General features: G+C 48.6%; 1 protein-coding gene across 1 annotated transcript; it reads left to right on the top strand.

Moving 5' to 3' along the window:
- Positions 1-1,572: 1,572 nt before the first annotated feature.
- Positions 1,573-8,723, top strand: LOC103806730 (interleukin-2 receptor subunit alpha-like; the record flags this gene model as incomplete). The annotated part of the gene is made up of 4 exons (XM_009079438.1): positions 1,573-1,633; positions 7,473-7,658; positions 7,867-7,989; positions 8,533-8,723. Coding segments are annotated over exons 1-4 (561 nt in total), but the record flags the coding sequence as incomplete, so codon positions are not given.
- Between the last annotated feature and the right edge of the window lie 2 nt (positions 8,724-8,725).

Below are 8,725 nucleotides of genomic sequence, written 5' to 3'. Positions count from 1 at the left end.
CCACCACTTTCCAGGTACTCACTCACTGAACTTTCCCAGCACCTCCCCTGCTTTGTTGCCACACACCTCTGCTGCTAAATCTCAATCACCTAAATTATATTACTAATTGGTTTTTTTCTCATAACCCCCTGGGTTTTTGTGCCTGGATACCTTTCCTCCTGCTGGGTCCCTCTGTTCTCACCCTTCCCTTCTCCTCCTCGCTCTGCTTTGCTTCGGTTCCTGTTTTTTCCTGGAATCCTTCTCCAGCCTGACCAGCTCCTCACTAGCTGCAGCCGTAGTTCTCTGACCTTTACAAGCTCCAAGTGCAGAGTTGCAGGTCTTTCTCATGCAAACTGCTGCAATTAGCCGCCCGTGGTCGCCGCTCCCTCCAGGACAGCTGACTGTCAAATCTGTGCTCATTCCTGCGTGAAAACTCACCGTTTCTAGTAAAATCTTTGTAGCTGTTACCCACCTACACCGAGATCTGCTGCTTTAGAGAGGGAGCAATGCTCAGCTCACCTGCTGGAAAGGCACAGATGTTTCCTTTTGCAGCAAAAGGGGAAAATCAGCTTGTTGAGAATTGACATCTGCATCCAAGCTGAGCTTGCAAACATGAATCGTCTGTCAGGACCTGGACTAGCTGAGCTGCAGGATTGCATACATCAAACCCAAATGGAGTGTGGCTTTAGCATCATTAGCAAAAAAACCTCTGGAAAGCCAAACCATTCCCCCATGGGACCTTTTCTTTGCAAGCAGAGCCCATAGATGTGCCTGAGCTCCACTGTCATACACCAGACAACTATCCAGCCTGGAGAGGAGAAGGTTGTACGGAGAGCTCAGAGCACTCCCAGGAGCTGAAGGGACTCCAGGGAAGCTGCAGAGGGATCTGTGTTAGGAGCTGCAGGGACAGGACAAGGAGCAATGGAGAGAAATGGACAGAGTGAAATTTAGATTAGATCTTAGGCAGATGTTTTTGCTGTGAGGGTGGTGAGACACTGGCCCAGGTTGCCCAGGGAGCTGTGGCTGCCCCAACCCTGGCAGTGTTTCATTCCAGGTTGGATGAGCCTTGAGCAACCTGCTCTGGTGGGAGGTGTCCTGCCCAGGACAGGGGTTGGGGCTGGATGATCTCTAAGGTCCTTTCCACCCCCAAAATTCTCTGATTCCACAGGGATGGTCTCTCTCTAACATTCATCCAGGCACAGATTTGAGGTAGAGTCCCTGAACAAGCCTATTAAAGTCTCTGTCCCTTCTGCTGACCTCAGCCGTCGTGAACAGCCCTGGAGTCAGCAGCTCTGATGTGTCAAACCACTTCCTACCCTGATGGCACACTGCGCCACGCCGAGCAGCGACCTCGATTTCCTGGATAAAACCTACTAATAGCAGAACAGAAAGCAGCCTCTGTTCTGTACTGTCCTGGGGAGTCAGCCAGTGAAATGCCTCCTCACTGCCCAGCGCCCTCACTGTGCACGCAGGGCATGCTCACCACGGGTCTAACCAGGCAGTAGATGTCTCCTTGGCTTGGTTGGCACTACTCATCACTTCTGAGAACTTCACCATCCTCAGTGCTGCGGAGAAAGGATGTGAACAAGTCCCATGGAGCTCAAGTGCCTTTTGATGTGGCTCTTGCTTAGATCCATCAAGGGGCACAAAGCAGGTAAGAGACTATTTCTGCCTTTTGGGGGAAGGAAAATATGATTTGGTTTGGGGTTTTTTTTTGTGGTGGCTTCTGAAGGATGTTCACAACACCCTGACTGCTTTCAGGGAGGGAAAGGTGTTCAGAGCTTAAGGAATTTATTATTGTAAGGAAATGAGAGAAACAAACCATCAACGGCAAAAAATCCAGCGCTTGACAGGATATTTTTGTCTGAGTTATGTGTGTATCCTCCAACCCTTCACTGGAACAGTGGGCAGAACAAAGCAGCCTGAGGTAACTGTTTGAGTTTGCTTTTTCCTTTTTGCTTGTAACTTTAGGAAAGGTAAAATTAGACCCTGAAGTGTCAGTACCTCTGTAGGAAAAATTGATGGCAGTGCTATTAGTTCAGAGGTACCATCCCAACTTGCTATGGGTACTAGAGATGCCAAATGTCTTGCAGCCTACAAGCTGTGAATGGAGGCAGCAAATTCATTCAGCATCACTTCACACATTTATGCTGCTTACATTTGGCTTATTCACCGTGACAAACAGCCTGGGGATATATCAGTGTGTTCAGATTCAACCTGCTTTGTTCAGAGGGGAAAAGAGCCTTCCATTCTCAGTGCTTCATAAATGTGCTGTTTCCTTCTGTGTGATGACGCTGTCCAGCGTGAGAGGTATGAGCACATACAGCCTAAGGCAGGTTCTCAGGTCTGCTGGTACTGCAGCTGCTGAGGGATCATCTTTGGCAGCGCTGGCAATTTCACTCAGGGCTGGGCATCTCAAGAGAAGAGTCGCGTTGCTAATGACCAAAGTCATTAATGCGGGAAGGACCCAGGGTGATTTGCTTCTCGCGAAAGTGTTTTGCCGATAAATGCTGTACCTTCCCCTTCACGGGGCATGTTCACAGCCAAGTGAAGTGGCAGTGCCCATGGCAAAGCCTGAAGTGCTGTGTGTAAGAGCAGCGCTGCGGGAGCGGAGCAGCACCGGGAGCAGCACAGGGAGCAGCACCGGGAGCAGCACTGAGCAGTTCAGCCAGAGATGTGTCAGCAGGGTCGGTTCGGGATGAGTCAGGTCCTCAGCATCACACTCTCTGTATTACTGTGCCTGGAACAAGTTCTGAAATTTCTTGCTGGCAAGCCTTGTTTATCAGAAATCTGGTTTTTTTGAAAAGAGATCGATGGGTGTTAGAGCAGCACAGGGAGCAGCACCGGGAGCAGCACTGAGCAGTTCAGCCAGAGATGTGTCAGCAGGGTCGGTTCGGGATGAGTCAGGTCCTCAGCATCACACTCTCTGTATTACTGTGCCTGGAACAAGTTCTGAAATTTCTTGCTGGCAAGCCTTGTTTATCAGAAATCTGGTTTTTTTGAAAAGAGATCGATGGGTGTTAGAGCAGTTGCATTTTGTGCTATTTCATGTGTTTTAGTTTCTTGGGGAATGGATAAATGCCTAGCATTGCATTCTTCACTGTATCACTAAGCTCTTCTTTCCTCAGCTTCCTGTAATTATTTTCAGTGACTCTCCCAATGTTTGAAAAACTCACATTTCCAGTCCTTCCGTGACTGTCTTCAATTGGCTCCCTGTTCCTCAGCCCTGCCAGGGCAGCAGCACTTTGTCACCTGCTGCTTTTCCTTTGTATTCTCCATCTGTAAAGTGTGAGCCCCCAGATAAAGAATATAAAGTTCTCTTTGTGTGGGAAAAATATTTCATGCACGATAAGGTCAGAAAAATCATCAACACGTACAGAAAATTTCCGTCGCGCTCTTGAGAGCTCCAGCAAAAACCTCCATGACCATTCTAAGGCCACAAGTCAAATGAAGTGAGTCCTAAAGCCACAGTTGAAATTAGAAGAGTCCCACCACTGTTACCCAAGACTGGGACATACACTTGTCATCCTGTTCAACTATTTTCAGGGAGGATATTCCCTACTGCCCTTTCAGCCCCACAAAAGACAAGGCTGAGAATGCTCCAGACAAAGAAAAAGACCTGAATCTCTGCTGCTCTTTAAAAAGCCAATTTTCCTCCTCAGTCATTTGGTTTCCCTTATAGATGACACACCAAAAAGGCAGATGTGATTGAAGTCCCAGATTTAGGCAAAACTGTAGCCAAACCTATTCAAACCCCAAGTGTCACTCACCAAGACAAAACCCAACTCTGTTCTCCTACCAAACCTTGTGCCGTGGTTGCCTTGAAAGGGTTTGAGCTCTGTGGCTTTACCACAGAACCAGGTAGGTTATTAACACCCAGAATCCAAAACAAATGTTCCACATTCTTCCCTTTGTACATTTTCTCCTCAGAGCACTGTGCTCAGGCTAGTCCTCCTCCCTCTCCCTGCCTTGGGAGCACCTTCCCTGTTTCCTAATGTTCCCTCTTCCAAATCCACATCTGCAGTGCAGGTCTCCAGCCTCCCTGCCAGGGCAGCCAGGGCATTCCTCAAGGCACTAGGAAACCACTCTGGTGTCAATGAAAGCATGTAAGAGTGTTCCTCCACCACTGCAACTGACAAAAGAGAGAAGAACCTTTAAGCTTTGCTCTGGAGAACTGAAGTTAGGTGTCTGCTCACCTCTAGAGAGGTCTGCCCAGCTCCACTTCTTGCAGAATGAGCTAAGAAGGGAATTCCTGAGGCTAAATTATGCTTAGCATGAGACAGCTTAGTTCACTGTCCGACCAACTCTGGCCTTGCTGTGTATGGAATTTGGGTTCTACTTCCTAGGCCAATGGCAAAGAGCTGCTCAGCAGGACTGAGGCAAGAGACAAGAGAGGTGCATTTCTCCCAGACCTAGTTTCCTATGGTGGTGCAAAGAGTTAATGCACATCTCCTGCCACTTCATGTTCTAGGTCATTTTATGTTGTCTTTCCACAAAGACATCTCCTTGCACAGCAGGCTCAGCAGGCCTCATCTCCACTGCTGGGGACACACAGCCCCATCTGCTGCTCCATCTCCTGCCCCATCTCCTGCTCCATCTCCTGCTCCATCTCCTGCCCCATCTCCTGCCTCATCTCCTACTCCACCTCCTGCCCCATCTGCTGCTCCATTTGCTGCCCCATCTCCCGATCTCTCCTCCAGCACTGTTTGCATTAAAACTTCTGCCTGACCATTTCCTCTTCACTGCATTTCTGCCACTTGCCCTGCAGACTCACTACCACCCAGATGATTTTGCAAAGTAATCTCTGTGCAATCTACAGTATAACTGATTAAAATCCCCCAGACAAATCACCATGAGCTGCAGGTCGGTGCCCCCACCCCACAGCTGGGCTCTGTTCCAGCTCACAAAGAGACAATAGATGGCACTGACAGGAGTGGAGGGAATCCTGCAGAGCTGAGGTTTGCTTGCTAACAGACCCTGTGGGAGTAAGTTTTGAAGAGAGATGTTCATTACCATTTCAGTCCAGCTGTTGGTATCAATTCCTTCCCTTCAGCCAGACCAGTTCCATCTTCAAGGGACACGTACCGTTTGGAGAGCTCACAGCTTCAGACAGCACACGAATCCCCAGGGATGGTTTAGCTTTTGGGCATATCTGGGGGAGTGTCTTCATTTTGGCCTCCTCGGATTTCTTGGTGTCTCTGGGGAGAGGTTCTCCTCATCTCTGAACTGGCAGGTGTGTGCAGTGCCAGGTTTGTTCCACTGCTTCTGCCCAGGTCTTCAGAACACCCAGTTTCCTACCAGCCCTGTCTTACTGCCCTTGTGTCTGAGGGCAAACCGTCCTGGTTTCACACCTTGCTGTTTTAACTTGACACCAGAATAATGCCAGAACTGGTGCCACACGACAGAGGAAATTCTGAGTTTAGGTGATTGTGGCATGACTCACTGTCTGTGTTTTACCTGGCACTAAAAATACCTGTTAGCAATTTCATCCATTCACTTCTTATGGACATAAAGTGTTGTTCTGCTGCCTCATCCAACACTGCTCTGCCACATCAGCCATGGAAGAGAAACAGGCAGGAGAGCTTCACACATCCAAACACAGCCAGCACATCTGCCAAGGGCAGTTTGTGGTTGGGTCAGTAACATGTTTGAAGGGGAAACCTTGGGGAAGAAACCCAAGCGCTGACAGAACTGATGCTGATTTAGCTCGTGGGTTTCAGATCACCTCCCAGTGCTGGGACAACAATCCACACAAAAGTTGATTCCTTTGATCTCAAACGGTGCTGGTGAGGAATCTAGTATGGGAAGAGATGATGTTTTGAAGGGTTATGGAGGTTGATAAGGAGAAGGTTCTTGAAAATGTGAGCAAAATATTTGACGTGAGAGTGAAGCAGTTGGAAACCAGAGGGAAATAAGCAGAAGGTCACAATGAGACCTAGGAAATTCAGCTTTCCAAATGCTTTCTGGATCAGAGACTGGAAAATGGTTGTAATGACCAAAGAAGTAGGTACTGCAGTTGTTGAGATGTGAGAAGACAAGACCTGAGCAATGTGGATGTAGTGAAAGGGCTGAATCCTAGAAGTGTTGTGGACTAGTCAATCCCCCCTGGTCTGGGCTTTGGTCCTCATGTCCCATGTGCACCATTTCCACAGGATCCTTGTCTGATGTCTGCAACAGCCCAAACTTCATCTGATCATCAATTAAAACAACTTGCCCTTTATGATGGGTAGGTTAAATGTTGTGGGTTTTCCTCAGAAGAGCCTAAGGAGCTGCAGGTTCAGTGCCTCCTGCTGAGGCTCAGATCTGCAGTCTGCTTCAAAGAGCCTTTTGAAGTCTTGAGGGAAACAGGCTTTGAGCTTTCAGGGAAAGTGAGACTACATGGTCTCATCTTGCTGCTAATCTGACAACTCTTTAATTTTAATCACCCTGACAGTCTGTGGTAAACCATGTGGTTAACTATTTCGGGTGCAGTCGCTTCGTTCAAAGCCACAGCCTGATGAGGTTTGAATCCTTTGATAGCACAAAGGTACAAGGGGATTAAATCATCCCTTGTGCAGATTTGCTGTTATGCCACTCACATACTTTGCACTGGTGCCTTCTTCAAACTTTGTGACTCTTGCTAAGCAGCAAGATAATGAAAGCAAAAAGAGCAGAAAATACCAAGGTGAGGAAACGATGGATGGCCCTGAAAGCAAAGGGCATGGCAGGGCTGGGCTGGGAGTCACTGCTTGGTTGGTCTTTCGAGGAGAAGGCACCTAGGGAGCCAAGGCAGACACCAAGTGCTGAAGAGCTCTCAGGGATTCCAGGGCCTCTCCTAGCCATTCTCACCAGCTGCTAGAGCTGCAGTGTGACTGCAGAAGGTGTGAAGACACAGTGACTGAGAGCTGTTACTCAATGTGTATGAGCATAAAGGGCCACAGATCATGCACTCAAAGATCTCAAGTGCCAGCCCTGACCCAACCAGCCTGTTTTGTCTTGTAATTTCTCACTCTGTAGGCCTCAAGTCATCATTAAGTGGTGCCTTGATCATCTTCTGCGTCTCCAGCTCAGCTTCAGTGGGCTTTCCAAGTACTCTGACTTGATCCAGCTTAATTCATCCCAGCTGATGTGTCTTGCTGATGACACAGCATTTCACATCCTTGTTTTGGGACAAGTTATATTTAGGTTTGCAAGCTAATTTCACAGCAAGCTGCTCTTTGGTGTGCTCAGACAGAACTGAGAGCCTACTCCTCTTCCCAGTGTTTGCTTACAGATGATTGTAAGTTGTACTGACTTAGCTTTGCTAGTTGAGCCTCAGTCCACAGGCTCAGAGCTGCACAGCTGCTGCAGGCAGAGCTCTCCGACGTGGTTGTGTCCAGCCCCATCAAGGACATGCTGTCAGAGCTTCATGTTGCCCATCTGCTGGGCACGTTGGGGAGACAGAAAGGTGTGCAAGCCCTCAGTGCCTGAGGTGGAAGGAAGCCTGCCCTGATTCCCAGGCTCTCTGTTTGCAGAAGGATGCCCAGCTCTTCCAAGGATCGAGTTTGCTGATGTTACTGCGGAAAGATATCCACTGGAGACCATACTGTACTATGACTGTGACAGTGGCTATGGAAGGAAAGGTGGCCGGTACATGGGAGTTCTGTGTCAGAGGGACAAGCAGGGCACGTCCTGGAAATACCCAGAATTTAAGTGCATTGGTAAGTGGTTGTTGCTCTGCACTTGTGGAGGTGTTTTTCCAAGGAGTTATTCAGTGTAAGACACACCTGGGCATTAGCAGGTGATTTTTTGTGCTTACCTTGCAAGTCAAAGCTTGCAACAGTTCTGTCCCACCTCTAAAATTTGGGTGCTCTGGCTTTGCTCTGAGGTTTGTCCTGCTATAATTCAGCCAATGTAGTTCTCCCACAGAAAACAAAATTTTGTTGTCAATGGCTCCTGCAATGGACTTGCATGTTACACAGAGGCCTGAGAGAAAACCACAGAGCCCTCCACCCCAGGAGCAGGAAAACCCTCCAGAGTTTGACCAGAAAGGTAAGTAGGAGCCTGTTCAATCCTGTACCATTCCCCCAGTGATTTCCATGGAGGCAGTGTGAGAATGATGAGCACTGTTTAATTGTTCTGCAGGCAGAGAGAAAGGAACAATTGCTATAGGATTATGGCTGAACAAGTGATGTGGTGTAAGCAAATGAGTATAGCATGTCCTACCCAAGAATTAGGAAGTCTCAGGTGTGCTGGGCTGGGCTGGGGAGAGTTCCCTTTCCTCCCAGGGGCTAGGGAGGTGTTGAACATGTCCTGCCCGTGGGGAGCATTCCTTGTTTTGCTTTGCTTGTGAGTGCAGCTTTTCCTTTCCCTGTCAAACTGTCTTTATCTCAACCCATGAGTGTTTCGAGCTTTTCCCTTCTGACTCTCTCCCCCATCCCACCGTGGGCAGTGAGTGAGTGGCTCTGTGGGGTTTGGTGCTCCTGGGGTTACACCTGTGTGTCTGTGTTCTGTGAGAATACAAATCCTGATTTTCAAGACCAAAAGCAGTAGGTAAAATCCACTTTAACCGTGTGCTGCTGTGTGATCCCACAGATTTTTGTGGTCCTCCCAGGACTTTCCCACATGCCTTCTTAAGGAAGAAAGGACGTTATTTCGTGGGACAAGTCCTGCACTTCAAGTGCCAGAGAGGTTATGAGCAGAGAGGCCCCAGCTCTGGCACCAGCACCTGCAGGAAGGTCAATGGCCAGATCAGCTGGACCCACCTGGACATGCGATGCACCAATGA

The sequence above is a fragment of the Acanthisitta chloris genome, unplaced genomic scaffold (assembly GCF_000695815.1).
Source record: "Acanthisitta chloris isolate BGI_N310 unplaced genomic scaffold, ASM69581v1 scaffold25647, whole genome shotgun sequence".
NCBI classification, from domain to species: domain Eukaryota; kingdom Metazoa; phylum Chordata; class Aves; order Passeriformes; family Acanthisittidae; genus Acanthisitta; species Acanthisitta chloris.
Note: the sequence above shows the minus strand (reverse complement) of the source record. Positions and strands in the feature narration are given on the sequence as shown.